The sequence below is a fragment of the Carya illinoinensis genome, chromosome 8 (assembly GCF_018687715.1).
Source record: "Carya illinoinensis cultivar Pawnee chromosome 8, C.illinoinensisPawnee_v1, whole genome shotgun sequence".
Taxonomy (NCBI): domain Eukaryota; kingdom Viridiplantae; phylum Streptophyta; class Magnoliopsida; order Fagales; family Juglandaceae; genus Carya; species Carya illinoinensis.
The window spans coordinates 1,880,147-1,900,171 of NC_056759.1; the positions used below are offsets into that span (position 1 = coordinate 1,880,147).

Consider the following 20,025-nt stretch of genomic DNA (forward strand, 5'->3'; position numbering starts at 1 on the left):
TTTAAAAAATATAAAAAATTTCTATTAATATTAAACAATTTTTTTAATCATTAAGAAAAAAAATAAAAAATAAAAATTGACCAACGATAACCCCCAACGGTGGCCTTAAATTTTCCATCTTAATTTGATATCATGGCAGTCACATCAGTACTTTGGATGTTGATATCTTAATTTAATATCTTAATTTTAAGTACTACGTTTGTAAGAGTTGAACTATAAATTCTATTGAAATGAATTTAATTTTTTAAAATTAAGATGAATTTAACATTTTAAGTTAAAATCTATAGAGTAAATAAAGATGAATTGAGTTTAGTTCGCAAACTACCAATTATGAGATTGGAAAGAATAAAATAGTGAATAACATCAATTATTTTTCTTCCAAGCAAACATTTCAACAAACTACTGAAACAGGGAAACTTGAAAGTTTGTTAGACCGGCAAAAACAAAATAAAGGAAAAAAAAAAAATCACCAAAGTTTTTGTACGGGTCTTGGTCCCAAGCCTTTAACTTTGCCGTGGATGTAGCATTGTCATTATATAAAAAAGTCAAGACACACAAGGACCAGTACCAGACCCTAATAACATAAGAAAAATAAAAAACACAATACTTTTCATAATATACTTCACAAATTTTAAAATGAGGGGTATTATGGTAAAATATCATATAAAATAACACCACTTTACAAAAATGCCCTCATTTTATGTCATGTGTTCTGAAAAATATTGTGAAGAGTATTGTGTATCACTCACTACTCATAACATAAAGACTAGTCTTAGCATTGTAAGCACACCCTAGCAAGAGTATCCACGTCACTGAGTTGACTTGTAGTGAAACTCGTCGATGGTGGAGTATATCAAACCCTCCTCTTCAAGAGACCTAATAGATTCCCTGGAATAGAAGAGTAGGAAATAACATATTCATCAGGGGAAAAACATGTGAAATTGTTCAAGATATAGAGACGGTGTGAGAGATTACATGATCTTCTCCACAGGAATTTTTAGCTGCCGTGAAAGTTCATCCCTATGTACCCCCTTTTCCTGTCCACTGCATAATGCATTCATGAACAGATCCCAAAAAGAGTTCAGTATAATTGCTGGTATCGAATGATAAATTGACAATAATTGACCGGAACTGACAATCAAACCCTATACTTTAATCCTGAAGTTGAGGAAGTGCAAAATCGTTTTGGAAGAATAGCTAATAAACAAACTTTATATTGCAAAGCTATAGATAAAACCTCATAGTGAGATATTTTTCAGTAGTAAAACTACTTCTCCAGGTAGATTCATATTGCACTAAGCCATCTTAGTAAAATGAGTCAACAGTAACCAAACAGAAATTTGATTCGAAAGAGAATCTGCATAATTTGAAGACTCACATGCTTGCAGGTTGCTGCAAATAGTCAAGGACCAATTGATCACAGCTCTTGACCCCCCCATCAATGCTGGATGGCCCAGAGAACTACAAAAGAGAGAACTAGGATGTTATCCCAAACATGAACCGAACGAGAATACCTAAGAAAGAGGAATTCCATTCACATCATACTTGACTGGATGGGGCTGTCAGATATTCACTTGATGCACTCTTCACTGAAGGACTGAGAGACGTGTCCACTGGCTGCATCTGGGTTGGGGTAACTCCTTCCAGCTTCGGCCAAGACACAATGCATACATAATCAATATACAAATTAAAATATATAGACATCATGAGTCTATGCTAAAGACAATAAATGAACCTCTAAACCATAACATTAAGCAATGTCTAAATTTTGGCGTGCCCGCAAATCGAAGCCCCTTAGCATAACTTGCAAATAGGAGTTCCACATCAGTTGAATAGATATTACGTTATGACATCCACAACCACATAATGTATTAAATTACGGGAATAGCTGTGCTATTCCTATCATTCTTAGTGGGCGAAACAATTGTAGAACATGCAAGGGATCAGGTACATGATGAATGCAACCACCACAGGCATGAAATAGAGCATGACTACCATTACCTGTGATCTGGACTGCAAGTAGTTATGGATGCAGTCAATAAAATGGAAGGTAACCTCATCGAAGTTTGTTACAGGCCTGAAAGGTAACAAAATTATCATAATGAGATACTCATTTTATATACAACAAAACAAAATTTCACATAATATACACAAAATATATTAGAAAAATTCTAAACATAAGCCCATACACCACACACCATCCATTTTTTAAAATTTTTTTATTTTTTAATTTTATTGCTCAATATATTATATCAAATCCAATATAATTTAGCAAATTTAAAAGCGTCTCAGCTACCTACTCCTATCAAGTCGTGGTCCATAATCAAATTATGGAACCACGATGTCATGCGAAAAATAAATCCTTAGAGAGGAAACCTCATCGTAGAAGGTATCAAAAGTGGCCTCCAAAAGCTTATAACCAAAAACCAAAATGAAATTGATAGACAATATGTACTTCCCAGCCATACCTGACAGAGAAAGCAACTAATTGCTTAACGCCTTTAAAGCTTTTCAAGTGTCCATTAACACGAACATACATTCCATCTCTGTTAAATTATGAATCATAGAAATAATCAAACTTTCTTGGCATTATGACATCTCATTACAACAACCGGTAGAAGACAGAGAACTTACAGTATTTCCTCCATTTCTATTGTGTCAAAATTCTCATTCATCCTATAAAATAATTAAATATAGAATAAGACTTCTTTTCAGTGTAGAGTGGATTTGGAATTAAGACTAGCATCAACTGAAAAACAAAAGGCAATAATATAAGGAGCTAGCTTTCAAAAATGCTCCTCAAGTTTCTGCTATCAAATATTACACTGACGTGAAATCTAAGGAGCCAAGATAAAATATCAACACAGCATCACACTTCCTGTTGTCTTATCAAAATGAAGATATTACCATCTTCTACATCCAATCCGTCCTGTTCCATCGTCAACACTGAAACCAATATCCGTGTTCCTTCCAGCTTTATCAAACACCATCCCAACCACCGTGACCTAAAACCAACAAGATTTAAGAATTGGCTATAGCAAAGAGAACATGGACAACAAAGGCACTGCTTCGACAGAAACTGGTCCCCAAAAAAAGTAATAAAAGGTTTACGAATCTCAATTCATATTTCGTTTATGAAGCCTACGAAAATTAGATCTGAGAGATATATTAACAGAAGAAACTGAAGCTTTTTCATGCAAAATTTGGCGGTAGCAAGGTTTTGCTACTTCACTTTGTGCACTTTCTGGAACGAAACAAAGCAATGAAATGTGCTCGATTGAAAGAGAGGTAGAAAGCGGGAAACGAATAGTACATTTGCAACGTCCACACCGTTGATCACAAAATTTGATTTTTCATCACCATACTGAGAAGCTTCACTAATTTGCTTCACTGTCACTGGAACCAAGCCCTGAGTTTCGCGACTCTGCAACACAAAGATAGAGCAAAACATAACCCCCTGTTTGGCTGGCAAGAAATCAAAACGATGTAGACTAATGTTTCATGACGCTTTAGTTTCCTGAAAACCAAATAACTTTTTGGATATAAAATAAAATTAGAAAAATGAGAGCTCATTCATTCTCAGAAATCAAACGCTCAATCAGGCAGAGACCTTCCACGGACTAAATTTAAAATAAATACATTAATAAACCTTTCAGGTATGTCCTTCTAGGATCTAAATCTGTCGAACTATTGGTGTGAGACTACAAAACAACATAAACGAAAACGCTTCCTTGTATTATTGTTTTCATTACCACTTGTCATATTTAGCTGGCTTGACTATAATTTGATTTTTCTACTTTTCAACCCACTCTATCATCTTATTACATGTTCCGAGCAGCCCAACGGAAAATGAAGTGAGATGACTTACTTTTGCCGACGAGAACGGCGAATCAGTCGGCTGAGATTGCTGAGAGAGCATGGATCCGCCGCCGGGAAAGGCAGATACGGCGTCGAACTGGCTACTGGAGAACATCATTCAAACCCAAGAGCGAGACAGAATGTGTGCGGGATGTGGGGCTACGGGAGATGGGCGGGGGCAATAGAGACAATTTGTGAGAGCTCTATTAGAGTCCCCCGCCAATTTTTGTTCCCTTTTCCCGCCCGTTTTAGGTGACGACTAATTTGAGGCCAAGCTGTCTTCCTGTAAGACGATTTATAATATTATAATCGTGAAGTGGGTTAGAGTAGTATAATAATTTTAAAAAATAATAAAATTTATTATTAAAATTTTAATTTTTTTATTTAAGTTTTGTATTTATTATTTTTTTTAAATAATTATATGATGATTGCTCACTCACAATTTTAATTATTATTTTTTTATTTTAAAATATCAACTATTTAACTCGAGTGCAGTCTGCTTTCTAATTTATTTTATATGTTTATATTTATTTTAGTTTAATTTTAATATCCGAACAAAAACTTTAAAAGATATAAATTACACTTAAATAATATAAGATAAATGTATTAGAAGGGCGAAATTGTTCTAGCTGAAGATATGATTCAAGGTGTGCTTACTTAAATGTAAGAATATGTAATTACGCTGAGATTTAAAATTCTTTAGCCTAGTATTTGTAAATGTACAAAACTTATAAGGATGCATTTTTTTTTTGTTAGGATGTGGTGTAAAAAGTGGCTTTGCACCATTAGGAGCGCCCTCCCGTTAGTGTATTTTATGTATTTTTTTAACACTTTTAAATATTTTTTAAAAAATAAAAAAATTTATAATATCATTAAAAAATATTTTCTTAATCATTAAGTAAAAAAAAAAATTCAGTGAAAAGACTAGCATTTTCTAATAATGAATTATATTACATCAAATTAAATTGTTTTAAAAGTAAATTTCTAAAATCATAAAATATAAATCCAAACGTCTTAAAAACCCTGATACTAATTATTTTTAAAATAAATTTTAGTTACTATTCGATCTAAGCTCATTGAAATTGGCTGGAATTTAGTGGGGGTTGCTGGGAAGCTCAATTATCTATCCTTGAACATGGGACGCAATAATTGTTTGGAGATTTAATTTTTGTATTTTCAGCCTCCTCATAATATAAAAAACAACACGTAATTTGAGAATTAATGTGAATTAAAAGAACTGGAAATCACTGTTAAAAATATTATAAATAGTATTAGGTCTGTTCATACAGGCTTGATTTTTTCCGGCCCGGTCCGAAATCCGGATAATCGGATTCCGGTTATAGGTTTTCGGTCTGGATTTGATCCGGGCTGAAATCCGAATTATAATACCCGGATCTATCCGGTCCCGTTGCGGGTAAGGAAACCAGGTTTCAGATTTACAATCCGGTACCCGGGTTTATATACGTTGAAAACAAATACACCCTTATGAAAGGGTTCGTCTTCTAATTGAGCTAGGGTTTCTGCCGTCTCTCTCTCTCTCTCTCTCTCTCTCTCTCTCTCTCTCTCTCTCTCTCTCTCTCTCTCTCTCTCTCTCTCTCTCTCTCTCTCTCTCTCTCTCTCTCTCTCTCTCTCTCTCTCTCTCTCTCTCTCTCTTCTTCAATCTGTGATAGCACTCTCTGCTCATTATTCTCCCTCCGAAAAAACCCTACATGATTCCGCAATCCGTAGTGCGTAGAAGACGACGAGGTAGCTCTCTTCAAATGGGTTCCTCACGCTGGCAGAGTCCTGACAGAGACCCATAGCACTCTCTGTGCTCAGGCCTTTCTTTCACGCGAAATCGCCTCATCCTCGTGACCCAAGGTTTGTTCTCTGCGATTTGGATCCCTTTTATTCCGATTTGGATTTGTTTTATTACAATAAGAAAATGCTATTTGCTGATGTTTCTTCTCACCCTCTCTATCTCGCGTCGTCAAATACCTTGGAATGACGATGATGAAATGCTACGGCTTGTGTAGCTTTTGTTCAGGTAAGGTTTGTGCTGCGACATTTTGTGCTAGATCTGGGTTTTTTTTTTTTTTGTTATTTTGTTAAACATGGGTATATAGTATATGCTGTTAGTTTGATAGATCTTAGGAAACGTGAAGAAAAATCCAGAGTCCTTGATGTTGATTACAGTGATGAAGAATTTTGAGTTGTTGTTGAGGTTGTTGCTGAGTTTCCAGGATGAGGTTTATCTTCAATAGGTATGTACTTAGGTATCACTTTTTGTGAGGTCAAAAATCATAGGAATTTACTGCCTTTGAATAGAATTACACTTTGCTCCTAGGGTTTTGAGTGAGATCATGATCATCAGAGTTCAATCAAAGATTCAGATTTCGTCTCTCTTTAATTTAATAATGATATGGATTTGGAAAGTGCACCATTATTAATGTTAGAACAAGTGGATGGATCATATATGGCCAAACATTGAGTCAAGTGTGTGGTCCATGCATATGCATGGGGGGCTGTTTAGATTTCCAAACAAATAATCATTTCATAGAAAAAATTCTCAAATGATTCTACACATTTTAGAAAATGCTAAGATAGATGAGTCATGGCAATTTAGAAATGTTGTCTTCACTGATCTGTTAGAGGAGGTTCCAAAAATGGGACAGCTTGATTTGACAGACTAATATGGAAATGCCAAACCTATCATGGTTGCCTAATTGTAGCATTTGACAGGATATTTCCGAATCAGAGTCATTTTCATCCTAGGTTGGCTAAGAACTAAGATCCAGACATGCTTAGCTTAAATACTACTTCAGGATTGGTTTTACTATGTATCTAATATCTAACACAGGCCTCTAAGTTATAGCTCATCATCATATCACCTAATATTCACGCCTAACTTAAAATGTTCAGGATTTTTTTATGCACGTTTGCTCTATTTAATTCCTTTTTTCCACCCCATTTTCGACTTGGGTTAATGACTAAAGAGGTATTATTTGAGAATAAGGTTTTTATTAAAGCAATGATCTGCCCCCAAGTTGCTTAACATTAGGCTAAAGTACTGTTTAGCTAATATTACATGGACTGCTTTTGACATTGGAATCACCTTTTGCTTTCATACATGCAAGATAGATGCTCTATGTTGCCATTGATTTATTGATACATGTTGCTTGTTTTGTTGTAGAAATACATGGAGGATTCTGCCTTCCAAGGTAAATGTTTTGTACTTTTTAGGCCTGATATGGAAAGTGAGCGGATTGCTAGCTATAAGCACTACTATCTTTTAAAAATAATTTATTTCCTCAATTTTGTTCTTAAAGTCAGAGCCTTTTCCCTTTTAATATATTCATTTGATTAGTATATTCTTTTTAGCTTCTGGCTTATATATTTTTTGTCATCTTTTTCTATGTGTTCCTTAGATTTGATCTTTTCTATTGACATTTTCTTTTCTTCAAACATTGGCCTTTAAGTTATTGATGTAACCACTTATTTTACTTCCATCAGCAGTTTTTTGTGTTTGGAAGGAAACTTAGCAAATAGAGCTGGGAAATAATATTTTTATAACTATTTGGGCTTACTGAAAACCAATACCTCTTGACCCCCTGTTTCCCTTCAAGATGATGGTACTGAATTCTATTCAAGATGATGGCTAGTTGGGAAGGTGCTGCAGGTTGTGGAGCACTGGAGGCAATAAAGCTGAGTGGAGGATGATTCATTTGTGTTTGTTTTGGTGTTTATGGCTTGAGAGAAACGGGAGATGCTTCCAAGATATCCGCACATTTTTGTCGATTATATCTCAATGGCATCATTTTTAAAGACTTCATATCTCATAAAAATATCTTGTAATTTTATATTTTGTAATGTAATGCAATATGTAGTGGATTGCATGCATTTTGGTTTTTCATTTTTATATATTTTATTATATTCTGGACAATGTTGTGCTTTTTGTTGAACTCAAGATTTCAAGTTTCATGTGATTATAAATCTACACATGGATTTTGATGATAACAAATGAATTCAAAGAATAAAGAAGTCTCAAGCTCAAGTTGTCTACATAATGGAGTCAAGCACATCAAGGAAACAAGCATGAGCAAGAAGGGAACAAGTTCACATTAAAATTATAGAGTAATGTTGTAAATCTCTTCAAAATTCGAAATTAGGATTAATGCTCAAAATTAATATTTTATCATAAAGCATTAAAATACATTTTCCACATGTGCATGAATATTTTTGAAAATTAAATTTGAAAATTTTGAAAGATGATTGATTGTCATCTTTTGCATGTGCATGCCTTGATTAAAGGGTTGAACTTTGAAAATATTAAAGATGATTGATTGTCATCTTTCACATGTGCATGTTTTATTTGAATATTTTCAAAAGTGATTGATGCTTTTTTAGACTTATACAAAAAGTAAAAGATTAGGTTTGAATTTTTTGAAAATGAAAGTGTGCTCATTTTGTCATATGCCAAAAGTAAAAGATTAGGTTTGATTTTTTTGAAAAAGTGAATGATGTTGTCTTTGACAATTGAGAAAGAAGAACCTTTTATTTGAATTCTTTGAAAAAGTGAATGATGTTGTCTTTGACAATTGAAAAAGAAGAACCTTTTATTTGAATTTTTTGAAAAAGTGAATGATGTTGTCTTTGACATGTGAATCTTTTTAAATTTGAATATGAAGTCTCATATGCCTATAAATAGATCATTTGAGAGCTTCACATTCACAACACCAAGAGCATACAACATTCATTCAAAGCTTTCATTCTCTCTTCTCTAAACATTGAGCCTTAATCCTTGTTCATTTTGAGAGATATAGCTTGCGCTGTATTGTTTTTATTTCACTCGTTGAGGAGTGTTTTCTGATAACCTACCCACTATCAGCTTTTGTATCAGAAAAAGGGTGTGTATAACCCTTGTGTGTGTAGAAAGTATTCTACACAGGGAATAGTTGAATCACCACGTGTAAGGTGATTGCAAGTGTAGAGGGTGTTCTACACGGATCCTTTGTAGCGGTGTTGTTCAAAGGTGTAATAGGTTTCTATCTCCACCTGAAGGAGGTTGAATAGTGAATTTGGGAATCCTCAAGGGGTAGCTTGAGGCAAGGACGTAGGCAGTGGGGCCGAACCTCGTTAACATACTGAGTTTGCTTCTCTCTTACCCTTACTCCTTATATTTATTGTTATTTCATATTTTGTTTATATTTTATATTATATATTTGATTAATAATTGTTAATTTTTTTAATACAACTCAATTCACCCCCCCTCTTGTGTTAGTCATCTGGGCAACAATTGGTATCAGAGCTAAGAGCTCTATTATAAGATTAACTATCTTTTGAGTTAAGATCTTACGGCTAACATTGCAGCTTCATTTGGTGAAGGTCAATCTAGTAGTCGGCCTCCACTCTTTTGTGGAGATAATTACTCATTCTGGAAAGTTAGAATGAGAATATTTCTTCAAGCTCAAGGTAGAGAAATATGGAAATGTATTGTAAATGGACCTTATATTCCAACAAAAGTGGTTGGTGGAGTAAAGGTCAAAAAGGAAGAAGAAGAGTTTGATCGTGAAGACGATAGACTTTATACTTTAAATTTAACTGCTATGAATTTATTATATAATGCTCTTAATGGAAATGAGTTTAATAGAATAATGAATTGCGCTACGGCAAAGGAAATTTGGGATAACTTGGAAGTAACTTATGAAGGAACTTCGCAAGTCAAGGAATCAAAAATTTATATTCTTACTCATGAATATGAAATGTTTAAGATGAATGATGATGAATCTATTTCTAGTATGCACACTCGTTTTACTAACATCATAAACAGCTTGACAGCTCTTGGCAAAGTTTATTCCAAGGTAGAGATAGTAAGAAAAATTCTCAACTCTTTACCAAAACGTTGGGAATCAAAAGTTACAGCGATTCTTGAAGCTAGAGACCTCAAGAAGCTCGAAGTCAATGAACTCATCGGGTCACTTATCACCCATGAGTACACATTGAAAAGAGGAGAAGAAGAAGGAAAGCCAAAGAAGAGTTTAGCACTTAAAGCTGTTCCTCATGAAAGTGAAAGTGATGAAGATGAGGAAAATGACGATAAAGATGAAGAAGTTGCGATGATAACAAGAAGAATTCAGAGGTTCTTGAAGAAAAATAGAACTCCTCCGAGGAAATCTTTCAAAAAGTTTTCCAAGAAAGATTCAGGTAAAAACGACACTTTAATTTGTTATAAATGCAATAAACCTGGTCATATCAAGCCAGATTGTCCTCTGCTAAAGAAAGATCGAAACAAGGGCAAGAAAGCAATGAAAGCTACATGGGATGATGATTCAAGTAGCTCAGATAGTGAAGCAAGCAATGAAGAATCAGCAAATCTTTGTCTTATGGCTAAAGATGACATTGAGGTAACAAATCTTGATAATATTGAAAATCCTTCATATGAAGAATTGCAAAATGTTTTAGAAGAGATTTATGAGGAATTTGAAAAATTGGGTATCAAGTATACTGCTTTGAAAAAGAAAAATTCTTCTTTAACAAACGAAATTGAAATTTTAAGAAAAGAAAGTATCATTTTGAAAGATGAAAATCTTGAATTGAATAAGAAGAAAACCGATTTAGAAAATATTGTTGAAAACTTTACGAATGGAAAAAGAAATTTTGAAAAACTTCTTGGTAGTCAAAGATGTGTTTTTGACAAGGCAGGTTTGGGATATATGCCAAAACAAAAATACAAACCTTATAAAAATTTCTTTGATAATCATTCTACCTCAAAGACTAATATTCAAAATTCTTTTCATAAAAATAATTTTGTCAAAAAAGGATATTATTATAATCATTCAAGTTTTTCATATATGTCACATGCTATTTGTAATTTTTGTAATAGAAATGGTCATAATTATCATACTTGTCCTATTAGAAGAAATCATACAATGACTATTAGGGCCATATGGGTACCTAAAAATCTTGTTTCTTCTAATACTAATAAATAAAGGACCCAAAGAACTTGGGTACCAAGAAAAATCATTTTAATTGTTTTTATAGGTATGCATGAAGTCATCCACAAGCAAAAATAAGTGGTTTTTAGATAGTGGATGTTCAAGACACATGACGGGAGACAAGACTAAGTTCTTTGATCTTAGATCTAAAGAAGAAGGACACGTAACATTTGGAGACAACTCGAAAGGGAAGATCGTGGGAATATGTAAAATTGGTAATGAATCTTCTCTCATAATTGAAGATGTTCTACTTGTTGAAGGTTTAAAACATAATCTTTTGAGCATAAGTCAATTATGTGATAAAGGATTTACAGTTACTTTTAAAATGGATAAATGCATTATTTTGAATGATCATATTTGTTTTATTGCTTTTAGAAACAATAATGTTTATACAATTGATTTTGAAGAAATTACCTCACAAGATGCTATTTGCTTGTCAGCTCAAAATGAAACTAGTTGGTTATGGCATAGAAGATTAGGTCATGCCAACATGGAACTTATTTCCAAACTTTCAAAAAATGATCTTGTGAGAGGTTTACCAAAAACATATTTTCTTAAAGACAAAATTTGTGATGCATGTCAATTTGGTAAACAAACAAAAACTTCTTTTAAAACTAAGAAACATATTTCCACTACTAGACCATTGCAACTGATACACATGGATCTTTTTGGACCAAATAGAGTTGCAAGTCTAGGAGGAAAATATTATGCATTTGTTATTGTTGATGATTTCTCTAGATATACTTGGGTCATCTTTCTTGCTCATAAAGATGAGGCACATAATGCCTTTACCAAGTTATGCAAGAGAATTCAAAATGAAAAGGGCTATACTATTTCAAGTATCCGAAGTGATAGGGGAAAAGAGTTTGTTAATAAAAATATTGAAACATTTTGTGATGAAAACGGTTTTATTCATAATTTTTCTGCTCCTCGAACTCCTCAACAAAATGGGGTAGTAGAGAGGAAAAATAGATCTCTTCAAGAGATGGCAAGAACAATGCTCAATGAGAACAACTTGCCTAGTTATTTTTGGGCCGAAGCGGTAAGTACTGCATGTTATGTTATAAATAGAGTTATGTTAAGGTCTAAATTAGATAAAACCCCCTATGAGCTTTGGAATGAGAAAAAGCCCAACATTGGTTACTTTCATGTATTTGGATGCAAATGTTTTATTTTGAATGACAGAGATAATTTAGGCAAGTTTGATGCAAAATCTGATGAAGGTATTTTTCTCGGGTATTCTACTAATAGTAAAGCTTATAGAGTATTCAACAAAAAGACTTTAACTGTACAAGAATCTATGCATGTAGTATTTGATGAATCTAATTCTCCACTCTCCAAGAAATCTATTGATGAAGAAACAGAAGGTATAAATAACACAGAAAGTCTCAATCTCAACAAAGAGAAAGCAATAGAGGAAGTTCAACATGGAGCCATCAGGAAAGATCATCAAAATTTAATACAAGATGCAACCAAACAGTGGAAATTTGTGAAAGATCATCCAGTGGAACAAATTTTGGGAGAACCTTCACAAGGTGTAAGTACTCGATCATCTTTTAGAAATATTTGTAATCATACTGCTTTTCTATCTCAAATTGAACCCAAAAATATTGATGACGCACTTCTTGATGAATCTTGGATTCTAGCTATGCAAGAAGAGTTGAATCAATTTGAAAGAAATGATGTTTGGACACTTGTTCCTAGACCCAAAAATTATACTATTATTGGAACAAAATGGGTTTTTAGAAACAAGAAAGATGAGTCTGGAGTCATTACTAGAAATAAGGCTCGACTTGTAGCCCAAGGTTTTAATCAAGAAGAAGGAATCGATTATGATGAGACATATGCACCTGTCGCAAGATTAGAAGCTATTCGAATGCTACTTGCATATGCTTGTTATAAAGATTTCAAACTTTTTCAAATGGATGTTAAAAGTGCTTTCTTAAATGGTTTTATAAATGAAGAGGTATATGTTGAGCAACCTCCAGGTTTTGAAAATCATATTTCCCCAAATCATGTTTTCAAACTCACAAAAGCACTATATGGACTTAAACAAGCTCCTAGAGCTTGGTACGAGAGACTCAGTGGTTTCTTGATTGAAAAAGGTTTTTCAAGAGGAAAAATCGACACAACTCTTTTCATTAAATATGAAAATGATGATATTCTTTTGATTCAGATTTATGTTGATGATATAATATTCGGTGCTACTAATGAAAATATGTGTCAAGTTTTTGCTAAGACTATGCAGGAAGAATTTGAGATGAGCATGATGGGTGAACTTACATTCTTTCTCGGATTGCAAATTAAGCAAGCAAAAAGTGGGACATTCATCAATCAATCAAAATATATTAAGGAATTACTGAAGAAGTTTGGGATGGAAAATGCTAAGGAAATTGGAACACCAATGAGCCCATCAACTAAACTTGATAAAGATGAATCCGGTAAGGCAGTTGACTCGAAGATATATCGAGGTATGATTGGTAGCTTATTATATTTAACAGCCAGTAGACCAGATATTATGTTTAGTGTGTGCTTATGTGCACGTTTTCAATCATCTCCAAAAGAATCACATTTAATTGCAGTTAAGCGCATTCTTAGATATCTTAGTGGTACAATTAACCTAGGGTTATGGTACCCTAAGCACACATCTTTCGATTTAATCAGCTACACAGATGCAGATTATGCTGGCTGTAAAATAGATCGAAAAAGCACTAGTGGAGCATGCCATTTCTTAGGTCATGCATTAGTTTCCTGGTTTAGTAAAAAACAAAATTCTGTTGCACTATCTACTGCTGAGGCAGAATATGTTGCTGCGGGTAGTTGTTGTGCTCAAGTTCTCTACATGAAGCAACAACTTGAAGATTTTAAACTCATGTATAATCACATTCCAATCAAATGTGATAATACAAGTGCTATAAATCTTTCAAAGAACCCAATACAACATTCTAGAACTAAGCATATTGAAATAAGGTATCATTTTCTTCGAGATCATGTGCAAAAAGGTGATATAATGTTAGAGTTCACAAACACACACGATCAGTTAGCAGATATTTTCACAAAACCTTTACCAGAAGATAGATTATGTATGATCAGAAGAGAAATAGGTATGATGCATGCTATGAATATCTCTTAAAAGATAGACCAGAGTCAATAAAAATAGAGATAGATTTTTTTTAATACTTTTACATAAATTTGAGATTCTTAGCCTCATGTTTGAGACGCTCATTCTCTTCATACAATATCATGTCATTCTTATTCATGGGAACCGGCAAGCGGAATGAAGAATCTAATAAAGATTTCAACTGTTTATTCTTCTGCCGAATGATTCCTTCCCTTGTGTGAGACTCTTGAACAATTTGTTGAAGTACAACAATTTGTTCTTTGAGCTTTTCAACTTCGTGATTTTTGGCTTGTAGCCGCTGAGAAAAAGCCACAATAGAGGAAGAGTAGCGAGTCCCAAGACTCACCAAGTCATAAATAGCATCAGAATCTGACTTATTAGTCAGATTATTATTTTCTTGCTGCAACATGGCACCAATGGTAGCTGCAGAAAGAACAGGAGGTTGAGATGCAGAATGCCTCATGGATGGATCTAGAGAAATGTTAGAAGAATGAGCCATTGAGAAAAGAATAGAAGGCTTAAAACGAGAATGCTGAAGGAATGCAGATGAGTTATAGAGATGAGATGAAAACTTGATGCGGATTAGATGAACTTCAGGACTGATTTTATAGAGATAGCATAAAGAATAAGACAAACTATTTTCTCTTCAAATCTTATTTAGTCAAAAGAAATACAAGATATGCTGGACACACATTGTCAAAAGTTTTCTTACTAAGCCAGCGAGATTAACAGTAGATTGTCCCTATTTTTCTAGTAAACGATGAACCTCTGCTGTTATCTGCCGATGTTGACCTTGTATCTGAACCCTTTCTCGTTCTAGCTCTTCTATTCGTGGTTGCAGATCATGAGCATACCAATCTGCAAATTTTTTCAACTCTTGGTTTTCTTGCTTTAGCCTTTTATTCTCACTATCCTTATTAGCAAGCTTCTGTCGTAACTCAGATATTTGCATGTTAAGATGATCAATCTCACTCACCCTCGCCATTAACCTTCGAGACATGATCGTAACAGAGGCAGCATATTGATTACTGAGCATTCTTGATTCTGCAATAATCTCAGAATCAGCCTTACTAGAAAAACGGTTCACTGCTCCTATCATGGTATTGACGGCCTCAGGAGAGAAGATTGATGATTGATGCGTCAAGGGTTCCTGATTCAAGTCTGGAACATTAGTGGAAGAGAATTGCTCAGCCATTCTATCGTTGTGGAAAAACAGAACTCAGGTCAAGAAGTGATTATTTTTTTGGCATCCGATAGATGAAAATGATCATTTTTTTATAGAAACTCGGAGCCTTCAATCCCGTTTGTCAACAACATCAGGCGATTGTTTAAATCTTCAGCCGTATTAAATTCATAGAGTTAGGCCTCGAGGCTTTGCAGCACTTGTCGGGTCACGGACGGCTCCATTTTTCAACTATCTACAGTGACTATTAAACACATCGTTTTCTTCAGTCCATTTTCTTGTTGCGGATCCTTTTTAATGATGCCAAAAGGGGGAGAAGTGTTAGACTAGAACATTAACATTGTTTAAATTGCTAAACTTGTTATATATGCTTGGAATTATATTTATACTTTTACTTGAAAAACTAACGCATATTTTCAGGGGGAGCTTAAGTATTAATATAGGTTTCAAGTTCTATCAAATATTTGTCATCATCAAAAAGGGGGAGATTGTTGAACTCAAGATTTCAAGTTTCATGTGATTATAAATCTACACATGGATTTTGATGATAACAAATGAATTCAAAGAATAAAGAAGTCTCAAGCTCAAGTTGTCTACATAATGGAGTCAAGCACATCAAGGAAACAAGCATGAGCAAGAAGGGAACAAGTTCACATTAAAATTATAGAGTAATGTTGTAAATCTCTTCAAAATTCGAAATTAGGATTAATGCTCAAAATTAATATTTTATCATAAAGCATTAAAATACATTTTCCACATGTGCATGAATATTTTTGAAAATTAAATTTGAAAATTTTGAAAGATGATTGATTGTCATCTTTTGCATGTGCATGCCTTGATTAAAGGGTTGAACTTTGAAAATATTAAAGATGATTGATTGTCATCTTTCACATGTGCATGTTTTATTTGAATATTTTCAAAAGTGATTGATGCTTTTTTAGACTTATACAAAAAGTAAAAGATTAGGTTTGAATTTTTTGAAAATGAAAGTGTGCTCATTTTGTCATATGCCAAAAGTAAAAGATTAGGTTTGATTTTTTTGAAAAAGTGAATGATGTTGTCTTTGACAATTGAGAAAGAAGAACCTTTTATTTGAATTCTTTGAAAAAGTGAATGATGTTGTCTTTGACAATTGAAAAAGAAGAACCTTTTATTTGAATTTTTTGAAAAAGTGAATGATGTTGTCTTTGACATGTGAATCTTTTTAAATTTGAATATGAAGTCTCATATGCCTATAAATAGATCATTTGAGAGCTTCACATTCACAACACCAAGAGCATACAACATTCATTCAAAGCTTTCATTCTCTCTTCTCTAAACATTGAGCCTTAATCCTTGTTCATTTTGAGAGATATAGCTTGCGCTGTATTGTTTTTATTTCACTCGTTGAGGAGTGTTTTCTGATAACCTACCCACTATCAGCTTTTGTATCAGAAAAAGGGTGTGTATAACCCTTGTGTGTGTAGAAAGTATTCTACACAGGGAATAGTTGAATCACCACGTGTAAGGTGATTGCAAGTGTAGAGGGTGTTCTACACGGATCCTTTGTAGCGGTGTTGTTCAAAGGTGTAATAGGTTTCTATCTCCACCTGAAGGAGGTTGAATAGTGAATTTGGGAATCCTCAAGGGGTAGCTTGAGGCAAGGACGTAGGCAGTGGGGCCGAACCTCGTTAACATACTGAGTTTGCTTCTCTCTTACCCTTACTCCTTATATTTATTGTTATTTCATATTTTGTTTATATTTTATATTATATATTTGATTAATAATTGTTAATTTTTTTAATATAACTCAATTCACCCCCCCTCTTGTGTTAGTCATCTGGGCAACACTTTTTAACATTACCTCTTAGAAAAATTTTCACAAAATATAAGCGTTAAAAAAAAAAGGTATGATTTTCAACATTATTTAAAAAATTTCTATAATAAATATAGGTTTTTACATAAAGAGAATTATGCTTTTTAACAATGATTTTTCTTAAAAGATCTTTAATATAATATAGGTTTTTATTAAAAAGAAATTATACTTTTAAAGCCCAAATACAGCAGGAAAAAAAAAAAAGGGTTTCAATCCGAAACCCGAAATCCGGGGTTTCGGCCCGGATTTCAAATCCGGGTTCCGAGTTGGGTAATCCCAAATTTCCGGATTGGAACCCGGATGAACAGCCCTAAATAGTATTTTTAAGTTATTGAATATTTTTTTAAAAAAAATTTAACGTCTACAAGATCTAATATTATTTCTAAAAAAATAAGAATATTGCTCCATTTTGAATTTTAAGGTCCGTAGTCGTGCTAGATGATGCTTTATATAATGAAATGATTTAAGATGTAACTCTATTAATAATTTATTCATACAAAAATATACATGAGTTTCAAACTTTTATATTGCATGTTCTTATATAATTTTTTCTTTGTTTTCTAAAATTATATTATAAAATACTATTGCAACAAAAATATATATTTATAGAATAATGCAACTTTTTATTTAGATTTTTTTTTGTTATAATCGAATTGATGATGTGACACATATTGAAAAAAAAATATAACAATATAACGTTATTTAGTTATATAAAATTTAATAATAACGCTTTGCTTCCCAAGTTTAAGAATTAAATTATTTTTATAAATTCTCAAGAGTTTTGAGTGCTATTACTGAATCTAACTTAAAAATATTTTCTTTTATTTTGAATGAAGCTTAAAGTAAAAAAATTATTTATAATAAATAAAGTTGTTTTAAATTAAAATACTGAAATTATAAATGAGAGTGGGTGTAAACTTTTATCAAAATTTCTTAAAATCTATACCATAAAAATCTTAATTTTGAATCTTTATACATAATCCAGGTCACTGTCACACCTCTCTAGACTAAGCCTTGTCATGCATTTCTACCTTAATAAATATTCTGACCTGTTATGAACTTATCTTACAATTAATCTTATAAAAACTTACGTGTTTTATGCAACGTGAGATACATAAGATGCATAATACATATATAACTATAAGATGTAGAATGAAATATGATAAATAACGTTCTTGTAAATATCATGCGTGATATGTAAACATTGGCTTCGAAAGAACTCGTATTAATAATATATATAAGTACCTAACATATGTACTTACCTTTTAGTGTTGCTTTTTAAAATTTTCAGCACAAAATTGATCACGCTGGACTAGAATGTTTATTATTTTTTTCTAAATAACATGCAGAAGATAGATATTTATAGAGAAATTTAAGAAATGGTGACAACCACTTTAAGTTGGACTCAGATAAAGAGTTTTAACATGCATATGACTCGTAAAGTTGTATCACTGTTAGAATAGGACATCAACAAGTTTGAGTTCAAGTTGGACTCAGTCACGATCATTCAAGAAGAGAGTTTGAATTTACAAACATAATCTAGTAGTTCATTCAATGTAAGATTAGCAGTGATTGAGACTGCGTATAAGACTTCAATCAGTGATGATTTTAAATTGAAGTAAATTTATAATGGCCGATTTTTAAATTCTAAAAGGAGTTTAGTTTGTTCAATAAATAATAAATGAGATTTAACCTAATTATTAAATTTAATTAAAACTCATAATCAATCTCAATAATTTATTGCTCTTGGACTTATCTAATATGGCTCGCTAAATATAATTTAAATTCAATAAAAATTAGTAATATCTCGACTTTAGAATTATTAGACTGAGTCATTGCATTATCACTCAATAATCTTACTGACATGACACTACCACATGATGTTATGTGATTTTAAAAAATTTATAAAATAAAAATACAAACAAAAGAGGTAGAAGTAACCTAAAGTTCCAATATTTATATCTAACTCTATTAAATAAGTACGAATAGATGGATGAACAGTATTTTGTCCATATTTCCCCTCTATTTTGTCCTTGGTTTTATGACAAAATTCCCGTGTACTACTCACCTTTTTCACACAGACCTTTCGATTAACTTTCAATTCATTATCCTTCTTCTCAATTTGTTCACTTTTTGTTTGAATGCGTGCAAGTTCAGCAAAAATTTCATATCCACATAGATGAAATCAAGGCAGATCCAAATAAAATCACTTGAAATTTTTAGAAATTCACTTAATAAAGCATACCCAAATGCATAGCATGAAACCAAATCTAAAAAGAAAATTTAATACGCGTAGATATAAGGGAAAGGAAAAAATTCCGTTAGATCATTACAAATTTAACACTCGAATTTGTACAGAAAGAAAATCATACCCATATACACACGATCTCACGGCAACCAACATAGTGTATGGGTATGGCTAAAAAAATCCAATACAAATGAAACACAACAAACCAAAACACAAACGGAATAAAAAATCACACACAAAAAAAATCACACCGATGTATACCAGAACAACCCAAATTGAAAACCATTGGTAATATGTGTAGATCTAAGACATCCTTACACCCAGACGCAATATATGTCGTTTTCGTTGTCTATGTTGAGATTAGATGCTGTTTTCTTTGATTTTGCAAGGATTTCGGTTGATCTTCATGGATAATTGATGGAAATTGGAATAGAGAAAATAGAGGAAAAATTGGAATTGAGTGATGAAGAGAGAACATAATAAGATGGAAGAGATCATGGTGATTTGTGTTATGAAGAGCTTGGGAGCCGGAAATGCGAGAAGAGGAGAAGCATAGTTGTTAACTAATATAGAGAGAGAGATATGACGAGGGATTGTTAGGAGAGAGAGAGAGAGAGAGAGAGAGAGAGAGAGGGTTTTGGTGATTTAATGGTGTAACATTGGGAAATGGACTATCTTTTGGTGTAAAATTGGGAAGGTAGGGTTTTGCTTTACTTTTAATTTTTTTGGTTTTAGATGTGAGAAATAGATAATGTTATAAATGAGTTTTGACTCAACAATTAAATT

At 32.8% G+C, this 20,025-nt stretch overlaps 1 protein-coding gene across 1 annotated transcript; it reads right to left on the bottom strand.

Moving 5' to 3' along the window:
- Positions 1-489: 489 nt before the first annotated feature.
- Positions 490-4,052, bottom strand: LOC122318141 (replication protein A 32 kDa subunit A-like). Its single transcript, XM_043135320.1, has 10 exons — positions 3,869-4,052; positions 3,314-3,424; positions 2,908-3,005; positions 2,635-2,676; positions 2,469-2,546; positions 2,002-2,077; positions 1,546-1,647; positions 1,379-1,461; positions 976-1,044; positions 490-888 (listed from the first exon to the last, which is right to left on the bottom strand). Exons 1-10 carry the CDS (start codon positions 3,974-3,976, stop codon positions 810-812), a joined length of 846 nt encoding a protein of 281 aa, XP_042991254.1. The 5' UTR covers positions 3,977-4,052; the 3' UTR covers positions 490-809.
- Between the last annotated feature and the right edge of the window lie 15,973 nt (positions 4,053-20,025).